Source organism: Panthera uncia, chromosome A2 (assembly GCF_023721935.1).
Source record: "Panthera uncia isolate 11264 chromosome A2, Puncia_PCG_1.0, whole genome shotgun sequence".
Lineage (NCBI taxonomy): Eukaryota > Metazoa > Chordata > Mammalia > Carnivora > Felidae > Panthera > Panthera uncia.
This window is the reverse complement of record NC_064816.1, coordinates 133,669,026-133,691,337: the sequence shown is the minus strand read 5'-3', so window position 1 is coordinate 133,691,337 and position 22,312 is coordinate 133,669,026. Positions and strand designations below refer to the sequence as shown.

General features: G+C 37.4%; 1 protein-coding gene across 2 annotated transcripts in view; it reads right to left on the bottom strand.

Moving 5' to 3' along the window:
* CPED1 (cadherin like and PC-esterase domain containing 1) overlaps window positions 1–22,312 on the bottom strand; it is a 269,131-nt gene that overhangs the window by 42,117 nt on the left and 204,702 nt on the right. For both annotated transcript variants that reach the window (XM_049641732.1, XM_049641733.1), the window contains one exon: window positions 3,345–3,462. In XM_049641732.1, the coding sequence (XP_049497689.1) occupies window positions 3,345–3,462 (118 nt within the window). The remainder of the gene's footprint in view (window positions 1–3,344; window positions 3,463–22,312) is intronic.

Genomic DNA, 22,312 nt, shown 5'->3' with positions numbered 1-22,312 from the left:
ATGAATCAAAGCTGTGATTTCTGAAATAGAGTATGACATATGTTTTAGGGAATGACATTCTGAGGAATAAATAGGGCTTTTGGGAGAAGTTATTTGGTTTATAATTATAGCTTTATATTTAATGCAAGTTAGATTCCAGCCATTTAAGTGAATCAGATTGGCTGACATAATGGAGGGAAGAAACTCAACTTTGTGACCTAGGGCCATGCTGAGATGTAAAATCATATAGATGGCACTAAATCCTGACTCTACACTGTTATAAAATAAAGCAGTTTTCCCTTAAGAAGAAAAAAACACATCATATTTTCAACACTAGAAGTATTAAAGTATAAGTTGTCATATTCCCTTGCTACAAATAAAACATGATAAAATATTTTTGTTTATATGTCGTAAAATGCCTTTGGAGTTATTTTCCTTTAAGGTAATTATCATTCAAAATCATTGTATAAATTTCTTCTTTCTTTAGATTAGAATTATTTTTTCTTTCTTAAGCAAGAACTTTTATTCTTAGTCTGTGTTTTATAGTTAGATTCTTCTCTAAAGGCTTAAGATCAACTTAAAAATATGAACAAAAGTCACGCAAAATGATATTAGCTAGTGTTATCGAAAAGACACATAAACCATCATTTCGTTGGCAAGGTGAAAAAACGGACCCAGTCCTGCTAAATAACTGTAATGTGCTGTGAAAATAAGATTTCAGAACTAATCTATGGTCATGCAAGTTAAGGCTGGACTTCCTAAATAAACTTCCTCCCAATGTTGTCCCACCGTGACAGCTTCTTTCAGCAGGAGGGAGTCCCACCATCAAGGAAGGAAATCGTCTCTGGCAACAAAACTCCATTCGCGCAAACTGCTGTTGCCGATCTCACTTGTTTGGAATCTTTAGATCTTTAGGACCATAAGAGTGAAGCAGTTTTCCCTGGTCGATTGTGCCCTGACTGCTCGCAATCTTCTGTGGAAAGGAGGAGGGCTTGGATCTCGGTTTTAGTTAAGCAATCATTTTTGAATCATCTTAGACACTGAAAGATGCATGAGGGACAATCTCGGCTCTGGAGAAACACAATCTAGGGCAGTCATCATAAAAACGAACTGCTAATGCACCCTTACTATATTAATAAACATGCACTGTAATGTAGGTACCTATACTTCCATATCGATGTATTATGTTTGTTATAAAACAAAAATAAGAATGATTAGACATAAATAAATGTGTATGTATTTTAAGCTTTACTGGCTTCATCTTGGGGACTGTCCCATGCCACTCCCTCCTCTTGCTCAGATATACCATTCCACTTTGAAAACTACTGATTAGAGAAAGAGAGAGAAATTAAACACTTGAAACATAATGAAGTAAGTGCTACGGTAAACATGTGCCCAAAGTATTCTGGGGAGCTAATCAGGGGGTGGGGTGGTAAGGAGAGGCTTCCTGGAGAGGAAAATATAGCATCGGGAGAATTGGACCAAGATGAGAAGACTTTTAGGAGCACAGGACAGCATGGACAAGAATGTGGAACCCTGCAGCAGCATTATTGGCATGAAGTGAAACCAAGAGGCTGGGAGGAGCTGGGAGAGAGGAAGGGCCAGATTATGGGGGCCTAAAAGGGTCAGATTACGAGGCCTGGTATCGTCGGGCTAAGAGGCATGGGCTTGACTGGGGAGTCAATTTTGGGGTCTTCTCTAAAGAAGCCTCGCTACTCAAGTTACCAGAAGGTCCCTGTTCGAAGGCAGCATCTCCTGTTAAGGACCAGGCATGGAGATAGCTTCATGACAGGGCCTGGCGTAAGTTACAGCAAATTTAATGAACAGAAAAAGATGCCACTTCTTGAGGAATCTCAGTACCATATCTTCAACTTTTTGTTGATGAACTTTTGACTTGGCTCAATAGCAGGAAGAAAGTTAAGTTGTTTTATGATTCTCATAAAATGTCATCTGATAAAGAAAATCCATAACTAAACACATCGGGGTCTCCTTTGTACGTAAGAGTGTATATCTCATTTAGCTGAGAATCATAAATCATACCTCCTGACATGTCATAATGGGTAAATCCCTCCCTATGCAGCGACTGTAATTTATTATTTAGAACACATGTTCAAGAACAGGGATATGCCCACGCTTGCTCACCGTGCGTGCCAAATTGCGATTTGTACTGCTCATTTGTGAAACTCATTTCCCATTCAGGTTGTGGTGTGAAGTTCATGGTGAGGGTAGAAAAGCTCCTGAGTGTTTTCTTAGACTTTTTAGATGAAGGGAGACTTGGGGTCGTGAGGCCAGATGGGCAAGCAGAAATCTCAGAGAAGATGCTCCCTGTTCCTCTTATCTTTTTGGAAGCATTTTTGGTCCCCACCTTTGGATTGACCCCACTAGACTCCACTGAAAGAAAAGTGCTGGGGAAGGAGGTAAACAGGGAAAGTGGATAGTGGCACCAAGGTGTCTCATTCCGGGTCTGTTCTAGAATCAGGCAGGATTCAACACTATAATTCCAATTTGACATTATGATTTTCCTGCTTCTATTAATGCTCAATATATGGGAGACATGAGAGATCATTCTCAAGGATTTTTTTTTTTATATAATCAAAGGAAACGAAACTTGTTTCCTTAAGACAGTTCTTTGGCTGACGTAGTCTACGTACTCTGTAGAAATTAGAGTACTAAGTGAACTGATAGTGTGAACAAGTCAGATTCCCTGTCCTCGTGCAGCTCACAATCTGGGAAGACTGACACCAAAGAATTAATTACATACTTAGCATTTAAATAATTGTGGAAATTCTCATGGAAGAAAAGCATGGAGTACAATGAAAATGTATAATAAAGAAACAAATCAGAGGCTGAAGAAAGGCTTTCTGGCACAAGTGACTTTTTGGCTGATATCTGTAGATGAATATGGATTCACAAGGCAAAGAGCGGAGGGTGAAGAGAAAAGCATTTGATTAACAAATATTTCACATATTAAAATAATGCATTAATTACATGTGTTACAGTTCATACTAATGAAAAAGTTGTGTAGTACCTTGATTTTTTTTTGTATAAGGATAGTTCAAATAAGCGTACACTCGGGGCGCCTGGGTGGCTCAGTCGGTTAGGCGTCCGACTTCAGCTCAGGTCATGATCTCACGGTTTGTGAGTTCAAGCCCCGTGTCAGGCTCTGTGCTGACCGCTCAGAGCCTAGAGCCTGTTTCGGATTCTGTGTCTCCCTCTCTCTCTGACCCTCCCCCATTCATGCTCTGTCTCTCTCTGTCTCAAAAATAAATAAACGTTAAAAAAAATTTAAAAAAAAACAAATAAGCGTACACTTATCTATATCAAATAATTTTTTTAAGAGAAGTGACACCCAATGTACTAGTCACCTTTTGTGTCCCCAGATGGACAGATCTTTAGTTCAGGCTGTGAAATGGCTTCAATGTAGTCAGAGGAAATAGGCTGTAATCCACAGGCTTCTTCTGGGTGAATCAGCAAACCACAATCCTGCATTAAAATGATAGATAGAAATTAGCTGCAGTGAACATGACAGATAGTAATAAAATCTAAAGAATAAGATTTTTTTGTGCCAAATAAACTTTATAGATAAAAAGGAGCAACTGCTTACCCTTCTCACGGTATTGGGTTGTCAGAAGTTGTTTGTGCTAGAAGTAGCTACTTGCATTGAGGGATAAATATAAATTCCAATGGCAATTCAATCTTTATTTTGGCACTGACATTCATTGTTGCATTAATACTGTCACTGATATTATTACTGCTCTGCCAGTTTTTAAAGAAATGGATGCAAGTTTTACTTTAAAAACATACCTGTGTGTTGTTGATTCATTAAAAATATACTGTATTAGAAGACCATATATCAAGTGAATAAAAAGCCATTAATGTGAAAAAGTGGGAAATATTTGAGGAGAATTAACAGACAAATTCCATTTCAATTCACATTTATTAAGGACCCATGATATGTCAGAAATGGAGTCAAATACATATATTTTTTTCAAAACATGTTCATGTATTTATAAAAATAGGTAGCATCTCACTGCAGTGAGTATCATTGTAGAGGCATGATATGTACAAAGCAATTCATTCTCTAGTCTGACATGTGCAGTGGAGAGCAGCAGTTTGGCTCTCTGAAATCTCTCTTCAACTCTCCCCTGTACTGGCAGGTTAGAATACTCTCATTTTCACTTACCTTTTCCTTCCTCCCTTCCTTTCTTCCTTCCTTCCTTCCTTCCTTCCTTCCTTCCTTCCTTCCTCTTTTCCCTTCCTCCCTTCTTCTTTTCCTTCCTTCCTTCCTCTTTTTCCCTTCCTCTCTTCTTCCCTTCCTTCCTTCCTACCTTCCTTCCTTCCTCTTTTTCCCTTCCTCCCTTCTTCCCTTCCTTCCTTCCTCCCTTTACCCTTCCTCCCTTCTTTCCTCCCTTCCCCCCCTCCTTCTCTCTGTCTCATGCACACACGTGCTCTCTTTTTATTGAGGTAAAATTGATATATAACATTATATGTGTTTCAAGCGTGGAACATTACAATTCAACGTGTGTACACACTACAAAGTGATCTCCTAGCTTATTCTCACAAGGTATTGGGACCTGTACCTTGCCTGTGTCCCTCCATCCTCCTTCACCTGATTCCACTGCCTCCCTTTTCATCAGGCTCTCACAGTCTATCATGTTTTGGGGCAGGTAAAAATGCTATTCTTTCTATCGGGAATGCTTTCCCTCTCATTTTTCCTGGAGAGTGTCTTTTTGTGTTTTAAGTCTCAGCAAAACCTTCTTGAAACTCTAGCATGATTATGTAGCCCCTCCCTAGTCCATGTCACCTCCGCTTGTTTCCTTCATGCCCTTCACCATTTGGTGATAATTTGTTATTTGTGTCTTTTCCACCAGACTGAATACTATATGAGAGCAAATAATTATTTCATTCACACATATACCCAGTCCCTACCATATAGTAGGCAAATATTTATTGGATGCATAAATGGTTAGGCTCAATTGTCTCTCACTTCATATCATAAATTCTCGGTAATGGAGAGAAATAATGAATGGGTTTGCCCTCCTCTTTGCTCTGTAACTGTCTCTAAGGAGCAATTTCTAGTCACCATCCCTCACCCTTTCACATAACCTCACACCCAACTCAGATTTCCACATCTCACATGAGAAGGTTCAGGATAGTAAGGAACAAAAGGAACGAGGGTGATGTACAGACTTCTTAAAATCTTGATTCAGTATACATATTTCCATTTTTAAATTAATGACTGAAACTGGAATTTAGAATACTGATTAAAGATTAGGAAAGTAATTTGTGTTAAAGACCTCCTTATAAAAATCAATTAAAATGACACAAAGTTAATAAATGTTGTGAGGAGTTTTTGTCTGAATAAACATCTATGTACGATATGTAGGAGTGTGTGTGTGTGTGTGTGTGTGTGTGTGTGTGTGGTGTGTGTGTGTGATATCCATCTATACATTGGACCTGTTTTTAAGGCTAGAAAAATGACATTAAACATTTACGGAATTGCAAAAAAATGTTTACATCAAACATTAGAGAAGACAATGAGAAATATCATTATACACTGTTGATGGGATTGCAAATTAGTTCAGCTACTTTTGGAGGAAAGTTCATACTAAAATAAAAAAAATCACAGACTCCATAGCCTTGATATCAGACTTCTCAGAGTCTACTCTACAGAAAGCCTTATGTAATGCATAAGGATAGACCAAAATGAACGAACCAATATGGAGAGATTTCTAAGACACATGATTGAGAAAACAACTCAAGAAATGCTTTGTTACAGAACAACATATGCCATGTAAAACACACCATGGACATGCCACCAAGGCACCTAAACTCAGGTACTTTAGACTGAGATGCAGTGTTCAATGTTTTAATAAAAAGATACCTTTCAGTACATATATATATTTATGTGTATAGATATAGATAGATGATGATGATCATGATAGGTAGGTAATAGATACATAGATAGTAGATTGATTCATGCAAATAATGTTGAGACATTTCTAAAACTCTGGATTTAGATAAACCTTTGCCTGAAGATTAGTTTGTTTGGGGTCTTTCTGGTGTACGTATGTGTGTGTGTGTTTATGGACAAATCCTAATATTCACACACGGGGGGCATTAGAAAGTCCAGACCACAGCTGACAGAGTCCCAGCTACTTCTGCTGAAGCCCAACATGTAATTGACATGGATCCATCACTGAGAAAAATGTACTGTTACATGTGCTGATCTGTGGGGGGCCCAGCTCAGTCACTGCTTAGTGGGTGTGGGCTATTTGGGGTGAGTTAGTCATGGGAGCTTTTCTGAGGTAACATCTGAACTGAATAATGGGAAAATCAGGGAATGAGAACTATGAGAAGAAATGTCACGTCAAAGGCCATAAGATAAGGCAGGAAAAGGATTTATCTGACATCTTAAGTAAAAGAAGAAAGTCATTTTTAAGGAACTCATATGCTGACAATCTACATTTTAATGATCAAATTACAGAATCTTTCTTGAGATGGCATCTCCGAGCTTGTCTACTACAAACTCCTACTCAGAGGAAGAACAATTAATTCATAACATGGTCATAAGCATTTTTGAATACATCTTCAAAATGGAAAAGTATTAATACCTAGAACGTGCAAAGTGCCATGCTGAGAATGCAAATCCCTAACCTCACGTGGCACAGTCTAGCTCATTGTCAGAAGTGTCTTCCTAATCCTGCACTGAAATCTACATCTTATTTTTTCTAATTATCTTCATAGATGCAGCTTAGAAAAAGTTTAATAATACAGAAGCATGTTCTGACTTCAAAGCTTCTGAAACAAATGGACGGCAATAGAGTATGGTAATCTTTTATTTATTTTTTTTATTTAAAACAAAAAAAATATTTTTTAATCTTTATTTACCTTTGAGAGAGAGAGAGAGAGACAGAGTGCTAGTGGGGGAGGAACAGAGAGAGAGGCACATACACACAGAATCCAAGGCAGGCTCTAGGCTCTGAGCTGTCATCACAGAGTCCAATGTGGGGCTCGAACCCTCTAACTGCGAGATCATGACCTGAGCCAAAGTTGGATGCCCAGCTGACTGAGCCACCCAGGTGCCCCGAGCATGGTAATCTTTTAAACTGTTCAGTCGGTTAAGCATCCGACTTTGACTCAAGTCATGATCTCATGGTTCCTGGGTTCCAGCCCTGCATCAGGCTCTGTGCTGATAGCTTGGAACCTGGAATCTGCTTCATGGATTCTGTGTCTCCCCCTCTCTCTCTGCCCCTCCACCCCCTCATACTCTGTCTCTCTGTCTCTCTCTCTTTCTCTGTCTCTCTCATAAAAATAAGTAAAACATTAATTTTTTTAATAAAATAAAATGAAATGTTTAGTGTTTGCACTTTCTGAATACCCAGGATCCCACGTATGAGCCTATGATAATAGAATAAATATAATGTAGAACACAGAAAAGCAGAGTGGGAGGCAGACTGAGGGACCACTCCCAGACTGAGTGAACTTTGGCCTTTGTGTCTGAATTGCTACCTGGCATGGTGCTATTTCTGCCTCAGATGGACGCTCCCATCAGCTACTGTTCTGTGACAGTTGGTAGGATCAGACATGTTGGTTCTAACTAAACAGCCATGACTCTAGGAAATTATTTTTCTTTAAGTTAATTTATTTATTTTTGAGAGAGAGTGGGGAAGGGGAAGAGAGGGGGAAAGAAAGAATCCCAAACAGGCTGTGCACTGTCAGTGCAGAGCCCGATGCAGGGCTTGAACTCACAGACCATGAGATCATGACCTGAACCAAAACCAAGAGTTGGATGCTTAACCACCTGAGTCACACAAGCGCCCCCTACTCTAGTAAATTCTAAGCACAGGAATCAAAGTAATATTGCAAAAGATAGATATAGCAGAGGTTAGGAGAGGGAGAGCAGATTTTAAGGTAAATGAAACTTAGTCATATTCTCCTTTCTGAGGTTTAGGTCAAAGAATATTCTATTGTATTCTGTGTTTCCTTTTTTATTTCTCCTTAGCAGTTAATCTTTGTTTGCAGTTCATAAATCTTAACCCTTTAGGTTAAAGTCTTCACTATTTTGGAAAGCCAAAGCAGCCCGCTGACGTGGACATTATTCATTTTCTGGCTGCAGCCAAACAATGTGACTCTTAAGGTTGAATGAGACAAGCATATGGCTAAATACAGACCTGAGTCTGGAAACAGAGTTGAGGGAGTAAGGAGAAGAAAAATGGTATCTGTGTAACTGGGGGGGCTCTGTGCACAGTTTATGAACTAAGAGAATAGGGGCATACATTGGAAAGAGCACCACTGTGTTAAGGGATCATACTTTCAAATTTTGGTTCCAGCTTTGCCATGAACTGTCTGTATGATATTGAGTGGGTCACTTGATCTAGTTTTCTCAACATAAAATGAGGAAGGGTGGAAGAAAAAGAGGGTGGAAATTGCATTAAATGATCTCTTAAGTACGGCAGCAGACAAATGTTAGGTGCCTACAGAATACCCATTCTCCTTTCCTCCTTTCTAACAAAAGACCTTTGTTTTCTTGGGCAGAACAACCTATCTAGCATTAAAAGAAGAAGAAGAAGAAGAAGAAGAAGAAGAAGAAGAAGAAGAAAAGAAGAAGAAGAAAGAGGAGGAGAAGAAGAAATTCTATTTCTCAGTCTTCTTTGTAGCTAGACATAGCCATGCAACACGATTCTGGTCAAAATAAGTAAATAAATAAAATTAGTAGGTGAATGTGGAAATTGGCTATGAATTTCTAGAAGTTTTGCTTCCCTGATATAAGCTTTGCCTCCTTGATGCTATACATTTTTGGTCACCCTGTTTCTTGATTCTGCTTGGAATGCAGATGTGAGCCTGAAGGGGGAGCAGCCATGCTGTGACCATGAGACGGCCATGAGCAGAAATTTGAAAGCGCCCAGGGCATAGATGAGGCTACAGAGATGCAGTGCCAACTTTGGGCTGTCCTCTGTGCTTCTTGCTGTGGAAGAGAAACAAACTCATACTTGGTGAAACCACTGTGGAGATAGAATATGCAGCCAAACTTCTCTTTTCCTCTAAGAGTCTGTGAAACCTATTCTTCTTGGGCCATATGAATCTTTTTGAGTACTGCCTTAGCTATTAAAAGTGCTTATCCCTACCAGTAACAAAATTTAAACTATCTTGAAAGAAAAAAAACTCATTAGCATCTCTCCTTTCTTTCTTCACTGGGGTGATTAGTAATTTGTTCAGGCTCAGGCATATTCAGGAAAATGAATGACAGCTCTTTTGGTCTTAAGTGTCATCCCTTGGAGCCTCAGAGTCTAGATACACAAAAAAGGTGGTATTTAGCAGAGTTGCTTAAAATGGTCTTAACCCCAGAGAGCTCCACATTTAGAGTACATCATTTTGCTGGAGATTTCACAAATTCTTTACTGGGTTGTCATAGCTCTCACTAGAATCCAATGAGATACTTATCAGGGATTTCCTTGTTCAAACATGTGTAGAGTATATATGTTTAGTATATAATTTTAAAATTTTACTAACTTTTCATGAAATGTTGTAGCAACTAACAGAAGAATCTTAAGGTGCCCTTGGTTTTACCCCCTACTTATCCATGAATCCATGATCACTGTTTCTTGTTACCAATTTTTCTGGAAACCTATTTAATTCCTTAAAAACATGTTTAGCCATAAAGGAATTTGTGGTGTTTCTCATTTTTGATGTGATATTACCGTATTTTTAGAGGCACGGACTATTTGATCTGGTAGGTATTTTTAAATCTTACTTGCTTTTCTGGCCCCATGGAATCACCCTTTTAAGATGAAACAATTCTCTCCTTCTCCTACTAAATAATGAAAAATGCCCATCTAAATTTAAAAATACACATTCACTCTCTAAGAAATCCACACCTTCCAAGGTACCCATTTCTTCCTCTCCTCCTGGACCGCTGCTTTTTCCTGTAAGTCAGTAGTGACTTCTCAAACTTGGCAATCCTGGTACAGTTCCTAGGGAGGCAGGGACCCCTCTATATCAAGACTGGTCTTTCTGACAAGAAATTAGGTTCCTAAAGGATCCTAAAATTTGTCTGGAACAACAAAAGACCCCAAACAGTCAAAGCGATTTTGAGAAAGAACAAAGCTAGAGTTTCCTGATTTCAAACTGTATTGCAAGCTATAGTAGTCAAAATAGTATAGTACTAGCCCCAAAACCAAACACATAGATCAATAGAATAGAACAGAATAAGAGCCCCCAAGCCCCATTTCTATATGGCCAATTAATCTATGACATAGGAGGCAAAAATATACAATGGAGAAAAGACAGTCTCTTCAATAAATGGTGCTGGAAAAACCAGACAGATACATGCAAAAGAATAAAACTGGAGAACTATCTTACCCCACATATAAAAATAAATTTAAAGTGAATTAAAGAATTGAATGTAAGATGTGAAACCATAAAACTCTTAGAAGAAAACATAGGTAAAAACTCTATGACCCTGGTTTTAGTAATATTTTTTTTGGACCATTCTCCTTACACAAGGGTAACAAAAGCTGAGATAAACAAAAGGGATTATATCAAACTAAGAAGCTTTTGCACAGTGAAGAAAACCATCAATGAAACAAAAAAGCAACCTATTGAATGGGAGAAGATATGTGCAAATCATATATCCAATAAGGGACTAGTATACAAAATATATGAAGAACTCACATAACTTAACGTAAAAAATTCACAAATAACCCAGTTAAAAAATGGGCAGAGGACTTGAATGAACGTTTTTCCAAGGAAGACATATAGATGGCCAAAAGGCACACAAAAAGATCGCAACATCACTAATCATCAGTGAAACGCAAATGAAAACTACAATGAAATATCACCTCACACCTGTCAGATTGGCTATTATCAAAAAGACAAAAAATAACAAGTGTTGGCAAGGATGTCGAGAAATGGGAACCCTTGAACACTGTTGGTGGGAATGTAAACTGGTGTGGCCGCTATTGAAAACACTATTGAGTTTCCTCAAAAAAATTAAAAATAGAGCTATCATAAATTCCAGCAATTCCACTTCTGGATATTTGTCCAAAGAAAATGAAAATACCAATCCAAAAAGATACATGCACCCCTATGTTCATTGTGGTATTATTTACAACAGCTAAGATATGGAAGAAACCTAAGTGTCCATTGATAGAAGAATGGATAAAGAACTGATATATATGTATGTGTGTATATACGTATATTTATAATTTTATATAAATTATATAAATATATAATAGAATATTACTCAGCCATAACAAAGAAGGAGCTCTCGCCTTTTTCAACTCCATGGATGGAGCTAGAGTGCACTGTGCTAAGTGAAATAAGTCGGAGAAAGACAAATACCATATGATTTCACTTATATGTAGAATCTAAAAACCAAAACAAATGAACAAATGAGACAAAGCAGAAACAGACTGCTAGCTACGGGAAACAAATCTTTGGGGGACTTGCAAAATAGGTGAAGGGGGTTAAGAGGTACAAATTTTCAGTTATAAAATAAATGTCATGAAGATGTAATGTATGCTGGGGAATATAGTAAATGATACTGTAATGACTTTGTAAGGTGACAGATAGTAACTAGACTTATCATGAGGATCATTTTGTAGTGTGTAAGAATATTGCACCACTATGGTATACACCTGGAACTAATAAGATACTTACATTTCCATTTAAAAAGAAAGAAAGAAATGAGGTTCCTGAGGAGCTAATTTCACTATCTTGTTCCAAAAGCAAAGAATTTTTTTTTTATCTTCACATTGTCTCTAGATTGAACAACTGCTTTCCTTGTATTGTAGTCAGCAAGCTATAAAATACTGAATAGTTCTTATGTGATTCACATTATTAGATACCTAATGAACATTCATAGAAAATTAGCTGAGGTATATATTAGCAATAAATAATTACAGCATAATCCACCTGAAATCATTGTTTACATACCACATTGATCCTAAAACTGAACTTTTTCATTAAGAAAAGAGTGCAATGCCTATAAATTCATATGAAAGGAGACTTATATCCTTCATGGGAGGCATTTTGAAAATATCTTGCAAATATAATTATTCTGCTAAGACTTTATCCTACAGGTATACTTTATAAAGTCTGCAAGGGAATTTATTAGAGTGCTTTGTATAGTAACAGAAACTTGACACAACTCAAGCATCCATCAATAGGGAACTAGTTAAATAACATCCATGTAATGGAATATTTTCTAATTCTTAGAAAAAAAGGATACAGAGTAAAGATATGGAGCAGTACAAAAGAAATTTTATTAAGAGCAATAAATCAGCTTGCAGGACATTATGTATACCATTTACTTATTTAAGTTTACTTATTTAAGTAAAAGAAAATGTTAAATATTGTATTTGCCTGACTGTGCCTATGTATTGCTGGAATGATGCACAGATGCCTCTGATCAGTGGCTCTATTGGAGATTAAGAACGGTAGGCCAGAGATGAAGAAGCAGAAATGAACTTCTTCCTTATGTTTTTCAAGATTTTGCCATTAGTATGGCTCATGATTATATTTTTAAAAATATCTATTTAAGTGAAGAAAATCATATTTAAATTTTTTCATGTTTATTTTTGAGGCACACACACACACACACACACAGAGCATAAATAGGGGAGGAGAAGAGAGTGGGAGACACAGAATTTGAAACAGGCCTCAGGCTCTGAGCTGTCAGCACAGAGCCCGACATGGGGGTCCAACTCAAGAACTGTGAGATCATAACCTGAGCTGAAGTCGGACACCCAACCCAGAAGCCCCAAGAAAATAATATTTAAAATGGAAAAGTAAAAGAATAGAAAATCAGAAAAGCCCTGATAGTTCCTTTAAAGGTATACTAGTTTTCTGTGCCATGACAAACTGCATGGCTTAGAATGACAGAAATGCATTGTCCCACATTCTGGAGACCAGAAGTCTGAAATCAAGATGTCGGCACGTGTGGTTCCTTCTGAGGGCTGTGAGGGACGAGGGACCCACTCAGTCACTTAATACTGACCTGGGTTCACAGCGTTTGTAGTTTATCGTGGAAACATCATCAAAAGGGAATCGATGGAGTAAATGCTCCAGGTAGAAAGATGAGCAGCTGCCACATTCGGGAAATGAGTGAAAACATGGCCATTCAAGTTCAGAGAGGACGGTGTTCGAGGGCCAAGACAGGAAGTGGGTAGAAATCAGTAAAATTATTCTGGAATCATGATTTTCATCCTTGTCTCATTCTAATGACACAAATGCAGAATTGTGACAATGAATTAAGCTTCTTCAGTGTTTAAAACTTCTTATGGGATAAGGCTGTAAGCTCTATCCCCTTACAAAACTTATAAAGCTTGCTACTGAGTAGATGTTCTTTTAAGAAACAGCATACAATTGAGGCTCCTGGGTGGCTCAGTCAGTTAAGCTTCCAACTTCAGCTCAGGTCATGATCTCATGGTTCATGAGTTCAAGTCTTGTGTCTGGTTCAGAGCCTGAAGTCTGCTTCAGAGTCTATGTCTCTGTCTCTCTCTAACCCTCCCCCACTCTCACTCTCTCTTTCTCTCAAAAATAAATAAACATTAAAAAAAATTAAAAAAAATTTTTTTTAAAAGAAACACCATACAATTAAATATTTTTATTGAGGAGCAGGAGACACTTTGACTTTTATTTACAGTTTGTTCTAATAAAATATTTGCAGTGAATAAACTACCTATGCAATTGCCTTAGTTTGAAGTTTAATGCAAATGAGTAACTATACTTTGTGCAGGAGGGATGGCTAATAACATTGCTTTAAAAATTGGGACACTATATGCTAACTAATTTGGATGTAAATTTTAAAAAAATACAATTAAAATTAGCCTAAAAAAATTGGTACTTTTCAATGCTTGATGTTCCTGTTTTAATGAGAGTTTATAAATAGGTTTTTAATTTTAATGGCTTTTAAGGAATAATGGAACTTGATGTTGGGGAGCAGAATTATAAATGCAGCTTGACTTGCTATTTGTGTTTGGAATTCATAGTCTTACGTGTAACTGATTAGGACCCATGTAATAATGAGCCATCGATAGGATAAAACAGTTGTGTGTTTCTTTCCTTAAATATCAGCTGAAAGTGGCCATATATTATACTACCTGAGACTATTAAGCTGGTCCCCAGTGAACTCAGGAAAAGGGGAAATTGCAACAAATTATAAACAGATGAATTAGTTCTACTCAATTAAATTTATTAATATGACATCAATATTTGGAATACTTCTATATATTTCTCATGCATTCCACATCCCTGAACTAATATGCAATTTTCTCTCTTTTAACCTAGATGGCCTCTCACTTAGCTAGGACGGAGCCAGCATGATCCTGCTTGCTGCAGTCCATTCTGAGAGGCACCCTGTATTCTCAGTTTTAAAATGCATATGAACGTCTGGGTCCATGGAATGGGGTCTGGAAATCTAGTGAGACGGAGCCTGTGAGGAGACGGATGCTTCCCACTTCCGGTGAGCTGGGAACCCCAAGGAAAGCAGCCTTTGTTGTGGTCTTTCAGCACTGCTGGTTTGGGTTGCAGATGGAATCCAGAGGGTAGATGTGAATGCAAATGAAAAGAAAGAATGAATTTATAGGTTTCGATATTTGAAAAAGTTCAGTTCTTTTTGATTTGTGAACAAAGGCGTGTGGAATTGGAACTGAATGTGTGACCATAGGGTCTCTCGTGTTTGGAAGCATCTGGATCAGTTTGAGAAGTGACAGAGTAACAACAGTCATAGCAACTAGAAAAGGTTGTTTCCTATTTCGAAGGAGCAAACCTATTATCTGTAGACGGAAGCAGAAATAGTAGTGCTTGGAAAGAGGCAGGAGGCTACAGAGATATCTTAAAGGACAACTTTTCACTGTTGTTTACTTACCAATAACGGTGACACCAAATATAACATTTGCCACACATTAAGTAGCAGTCAGGTCTTCCCAGGAAATACTGATCACTCATGGTGAGTATAACTGCTGATGAATTTCAGCAGGGACAGTCCCACTTGTCAATAGCCCACTAATAAAGTACATGGAGTGGTGATCCTTAAAAATGTAGCTTTGGTAGGGAATCATCTGTGTGAGTGGCACAAATAGAGTAGAATATTTTATTTTTAGCATTTATTCATTTTTTGAGAGGCAGGAAGAGACAATATGAGCAGGGAAAGGACAGAGAGAGAGGGAGGCACAGAATCCAAAGCAGGCTCCAGGCTCTGAGCTGACAGCATAGAGCCTGATGTGGGGCTCGAACTCACGAACCATGAGATCATGACCTGAGCCGAAGTCGGATGCTCAACCGACTGAGCCACCCAGGTGCCCCAGAGAGTTGAATATTTAAAAAAAAAAGTTTGGGGCACCACTCGGGCACTTCCTGCCTACATTCATCTTGGTGACTGTTACACAAACACATCTATACCTACACACACCCATACATGCACACGCAGGTGTGCACACACAATGATCCTTAGAATTGTGGAATTTTGAAATTTTAAGGGAACTTATGCCAAGTGACATGTGAAATATGCTAAAAAAGAATGATCTCATTACATGTCTTAAGTTATAAATTCCACCTCTTCTGAGGCTTTAATAGTAATTATTTAGCATTAAGAGTATTTTTAAAGATCACCCACTGATCAGCATCCTATACATCCACAGTTAAGCTCAAAGCATGCTAAATGTGGCTACATTCTGTTCAGAAGAAAATGTGAATGCATTTAACACCAAACATCCAAGCTACTATGACATTGAAAGATCAAAAGTTAATGTTAATTTTTAGTGTAAACATATCCCAACAATGCAAGTATTAGACAGTTATGAAAATAATGGTTCTATAACAGGACAGTCTTTTCTATGTGTAATTTTATATGTTTATACATGCTAATCAAACTTTTAAAAATAATCTAAAATACTCCAGGAGAAATCTTAAGGTCACTCCCCTAAGTCATTACTACACAGAGAAAAATGTAACTTCAAGTGGAGAAGCCCAGCCAACACTATCCTCATTAAGTGATTAAGAGAAACACATCACTTCTGCAGAATTTTTGCCACAGACGTATACGTTCACTTAATGAGAGAAAGCATCAACACAATTCCAAATTGAGAGCCACCCTACCAAATAACTGACCTGCATTTCCCAAAAGTGTCAAAGTCATGAAAAACAAGGAGAGACTATGGAACTGCCCCAGATTTGAGAAGACTAAGAAACATGATGACTAAAAGCAATTTGGGATTCTGGAACGGAAAACAACAACAACAACAAAAAAACAAAAAAACCCCACCAATTATTGGAAAAACTAATGAAATTCATATAAGGTGTTTAGTTAAGTAAAGATATTATACCAATATTAATTTTTTTAGTATTTTTTTAAAGTTTTATATATCTTCAGAGAGAGAAAGAGTCCCAAGCAGGCTCCACGCTGTCAGTGCAGAGCCTGATGTTAGGCTTGATCTCACGAACTGTGAGATCATGACCTGACCTGATCAGGAGTCAGATGCTTAACTGAGCCACCACATGCCTTAATTTCTTAGTGTTGATAGTATTGATAAAGTACCATGGTCATGTGGAATGTTAATATTAGGGGAAGCTAAATGAAGAGGATTTGGGAACTTTCTGTAATTGTAAAATTAATTTTACAAGTGAAAAGATAGTCCAACACAATTTGATAGTCATATTTTAGGGTTTTCTTGAAGGGCAAAAATATATTAACAGTGGAAGAATGTTCTAACCACTAAAAAGCTTTTAAACTTGTTGGAGTGTCATACAGCAGAGCAATGACATATGGCAGTGTGCTATTGGCATCCATGGATATCCCATGGCAGAAATTGTAATCTACAAGCATTGTGCTCTTAAAAAGTGGGGGAACTGTGGGAGGACAGTCTACAAGCTAAAGAAGAGCTGAGATACACCTACTGTATTTGTGGACTAACTTTGGGGGAGGCACCAATCTCCTGGTGAGTTGGCAAGAAGAAAGGGAAATACTCCTTAGAGAGAACCTGGGGTATGCCAAGCACCAGGATGGGCACTTCATATACACGAATGCATTGAATCTTTACAACTGTTTGAACATTCATTCAGCAGATGAGGAAATGAAGATTTGTAGAATGTGGGGAAGCTTTTCTGAAGTCAAACAGTTTAATAAGTAGAGTAGGTAGAGTTTGAATCCTGGGTCTAAGTTTCAACCCATGCTTCCTAGACTGAAAAAAACAAAACAAAACAAAACAAAACACCCAAAATAAAACAAAACACACCATGCTAAGAAATGAAGATCATGTTTATGAAACATTTCCAGACCAATTAACTCTTCATCAGAGAAGACTCTTTTCTCATGGCTACAGATGGCATCTCTAAACCTAACCAGCTGCACTTTAAAATGCTTACGGTTGGTCAAAAGTGGGACCAAGCAAGAATGTGAATGATTCAGGTCAAATCTATTCTCTCCAATGGAAAAAAAAAGCCTCAAAGCACCTTTCCAGCTTATGCTTGGTCACTCAAATATTTTTTAGTTTTGAATAACAGCACATTAGGAAGTCACTTATTAACTAAAGACTTAAAATTAATTCCCATGGCAGACAAGAAACAGTTATTTACATATTATGGCCTATCATCAAGGAAAATATCTGTTTTAATATGATTTTCAAAATCATCAGGACTCCCATGTCATGTGTTTTTAGTACTCCAAAGAAGTTTATGGTTTATGACATTTATTCGCTGGTTTTTTTTTTCAACTGATTCCTTTAGCAGACATTTGTTCAGCATGTACATGAGCTAGCCACAGCCACTGCCCTCCTGGAGTTCTGGTAGAGAAAACGGATATGTAAACACACAATTGTGGTGGAAAGTGCTAAATGCTGTAATGAAGATTGTTCTGGACATAGTGTTGGCACAATGAATGTGATCAACTCTGCTTTGCAAAGGAGATTACAACTTGAAATACACTGGTGTTCACCAGGCAGATGGGGGCTGATGGAAACCATGGAGGCGGGGGCAAGGGGGGCAAAGCAGTTGATTCTCTGCAGTTCCAAGGCCTACAAAGGAGCGAGCACCCTTTGTATCTGAGGGCTAACTGCACTCTGATTTATAAATTGCCAATTTTTCTTCCCTGCTGTGACTATTATTAGCTTGGGATTCAGTCTTTAGCCATAAAACACACAAGACAATGTAGAACACACTGAACATGGATTTTGACTACTTGTGTTTGGGGACCGTGTAAATCATATGATGGCAGCTACAAAACTCTAAAGCAGTTTGTTCACAATGTAACCCAGCCATATCAGTTCAGGCTTGGATATTGCCAGTTATCAGCAAGTTTGCCCAGTGAGAAGCTGGCATTTTCCTGTGGAAAATGTGCTATCTTCCTTGGCATGCAAGGCAGAATTAAGTGTTGCCCATTCTAATGGAGGAAATCAGGACTCCAGGATCCCAGTTACAAGAGAAGGTGTCCTGGGGAAATTTTAAGATACAAGATTGTCATTTAGCCTGTCTTAAATTCCCCATGGGTTTTAAATTAGCTCATTATTTCCCGAACTTGAATGCTTAGCTGTGATTTGATCATTACTGATAAGCGGTTGTCACAACTCACTGTGTGGGATGAAGTGACTCTTTCATTTGAAGCCAACTCTGGAGAGTGAGACCTTATAGATCGCATATCTCTGAGTCCCTACAACTTTAGCCTCAAAGGCTCCTGTTATGTATCTTGCCTCAGGTTTCCTCTCTCCACTCAAAACCACTGGGTCTTCTCTCCTTGGCCACACACTCAGGGGACTTGTCTCCTACCACTGCTTCTCAATAATCCACAACCACATGGCATTTCAAGCTGATTGCCAGAATATGTCACTTCTCTGCATTAGTCCACAGCTGTTCTGGGATCCTGCTGTCACCAATCAGATATGCTTGCTCGGCCCAGCAGAGCCAAGTTATAGCTAACATTGCTTTAAAGTCAGAGGCCTGGCTTTGTTCTAGAACTCTGCAGTTGTTACCCTGCTCAGATATGATACTTTGTTGCTCCTTGGTGTTTTATCTCTAAAAGGCCAACTGTGTCTTAAGGCTCCACCGTATTGGCTAACTTTGACAGGTCAAAACCAAAACGGACATAGCATTAGACAATATTAATTCCCACTGAGTCCCCCTTCCCTATGCCAAGTGTTTCTTGTAATTGGAGCTGTGTATATAACTGAACCGTTTAACAGCTAAGGCTGATAATTGGGGAAAAAAATAGTATCTAAGAGGATAAATTGCTCAATAGATGGACCATTATTTTTTTTTTTTTATCGTTCCCTGTGGTGTTTTAAAGTTTCAAAATCCTATTTTAATTGTACTTTAAATTTTTTATTGAAGTAAAAATGATGTAAAAATTAATTCAAAGAAAGACTGTGTGTTCCCCAAAGTGTGTTCCATGAAATATCATTTTTGTTTTTATTTTTTGGAAGTCAGTATGTAGGTGCTAAGTCAAAAAAGAGTGGTGTACCCAACCAAACTTTGGCAAAGAAATGTTAAGTAGATTTTGCCTATGCTTGCTGTCAGTGGTAAGGCATTCTAGCAACAAATTTTTATAACTTAATAAAGCTGTTTCTTTAAAAATGGTTAACAAGTTGTCATTGTTTATACTGGAGATAATTCAGCTATCTCAGTGAGTTTTAATTTCCGGAGGAGGAAGTCATTTTTGATGAAATCTTTTTGACTATCTATTAAAGAACTTATGACCAGGGGAATTTTTACCCACTTAGCTTCTCTGATGACTAGTTTGTGTTGAAAACACTGAACCAAGAAATCACGTGGGATCATTTGTTCTATCATGTGGTCATGAGCGAAAAACTCATATGTGGCAGCTAAGATCAAAACAAAAGAAAATATCACAAAGCTATATGGAAACAATTGACATCCATTTACTATTCTTTTTAAAATTATAAACAAAAGAAATATTTTGTGATGACAGACATCTGTCTGGCATAACTAAGAAATCATTCCTGGATGATTTCTTGAGTTCTTGAATTAACTACAAGCTTTCCTGTTTCAGTAAGTCTCCAATTATGGACATGATATGATTCCTATTCTGTGAATACACCAATTTCTTTGTTAATTTATAGCAATTCTCCTGGATGTCAATAACAAAAGTCATTATGCAGATGGTATGCTATGCTACTAAATTTATTTTTTTAATGAGATTCCTTTTCTGAAAAATATTAATCATATTTCATATGCTACATAAGATGCTGTCCATTATTATGCCCCGGAAATTGGTTTATATACTGTGGAGTTCTCCTATGAAATTCACATGAGTGCAAAGCATGGGAAACAGAGTTATTGAGGCCAGTGTAGCACATAAGAGAATAGAGGGGTCTAGATCTAACTTAATCAGTAGTACGGTGGGTAAGGGGGGGGGCTCTTGTGTCAGATTGCTGAAATTTCTGATTTCAGCTCCATCGCTCACTGTCTTTGTGACCCTGGGCCAATTAAATCCTTAGTTGCTTTAGTTTCCTCTCCTGTGAAAGCCTGCCTCGTAAGACTGCTCAGAGGATTAAATAAATGAATACATGTAATGAATGCAGAACCATGCATGATCACAAGAAGGGCTCAACAAATGTGGTTATGATTAAAATTAAATATTGTGCACCAAAAGCCACATTATGCACATCATGCAACATATCTATGCATTAGTATTAGCTCTATTAATAGACATTCTAAACAAATAGCACTTGTAGAGTAATTTGTCTGGTGGAACGTTTCCTTTGAGGTGGGTCAACATTTTCAAGGCTTTTCCCCCTTGGGAAAGTTTCTTACACACATAGGAGGAAAATTTGTTTTTATTTGCAGCTAAGTTTTATGGAAAGTCAAGATATGAAAGTATATAAATGTCATTTTTATTTAGGTTGAAAACAAAAACAATTTATTACCTGTAATGAGAATTAAACATGCACACACTTTTCTCACATTTTAAGAACAATTTTGTAAGTATTGTGAATCAATAAAAATCAGAAAGTGACTTGATATTGTTGAGCAGTAAGTATTAAATGGTAAAAGTGGACCACAAATTAGAAAAAACAATTACTGATGAAATTTTGTGTGATTTGATATACATAAGAATATGTATCCAAAGATTGTCCCTTTGTGAGCAGAATAGGAGAAAAACAAAGCAGTGTCTTAAAAACCTGCTTTAGGGGGGTGCGGCTGTGAGGAGAAATGAATGAGCAGAGTGCAGAAGACTTTTAGGACAGTGAAAATACAATGTCAGATGTTGTAATGATGGACACATGTCATGATACATGTCTCTGAATCCATACAATGTACGATGCCAAGAGTGACCTGGAATGCATTTTGAGGATGGACTTTGGGTGACTATGATTCATCAGCATAGGTTTGTCATTGGCTTAAAAAAAATACCATTCTGGTGAGTAATGTTGATACAATTTTATTGTAAACCTAAAACTGCTCTAAAAAAATCAAGTATTTTTTTAAAAAGCTGCTATAAAATCAGAACTAGAGGCAGGATGAAGCTTATAGGGAACAGAAAGGAAAGTAAATACAGCCCAGTTACAGTACATGTGAGCAGCCGAGAGCTAATCGACAGCCAACGATGCACAGATGGACAAAGTCAAAGTTGTGTCAAAAGGTTGAGATAATTTCCTTGGGATAAGTTCTTCAGAGCCGCATCATTCTCTAAAGTAAGGGTTACTCTTTTTCTCTCTCACAGCCACGCATAGGAATTAAATGTATTCATTTAAAAAATGCAAATAAGTTATGTAAATATCACTTTATTACCCATTTAATTCTTAATGACAAGTGATACATTATACAAAATAAGAAATAATCAATTTGGAAAAAAAACTGCTTTAGAAGTCCACATATAATACTGAATCATACTGGTTTCGGTAAGTACACATGTAAGTTAGTAATAATTACATGCTTGAGAATTAAGAAATTGTTGTCATCCTTCTTAAACCCTTTAAAATCACCCAATACATGTTAGCATATTTTATTCTCAGTGAATTTAAATAGCAATATCTATGTGGCTAAATGAGTCCTTTCTAATGATGTTAAAAATGACTGCAGGCATTTCTGTATTAAGGAAATAAAATGCAATATAAATAAAAATAATTAAAGTTAAATAAAAAGCTTCAAACTTCAAATATGGCTTATCGGAGAACACCCATGTATTTTTAAAAAATGGAGGACTGATAGGGTTGGAAGTCAGTCGATGCTTTCCACTTGTGCCTACCACAAGAGGACATTATCTAACATTGCTGAAGAAGTCATTTGGAGTTCTTTCTTATGACGTTGTATAAACGGTATTAAGGTAAATACTGAGGGAGACTATAACCTCCAATTTATTTTCATTTATAGCCAAGAG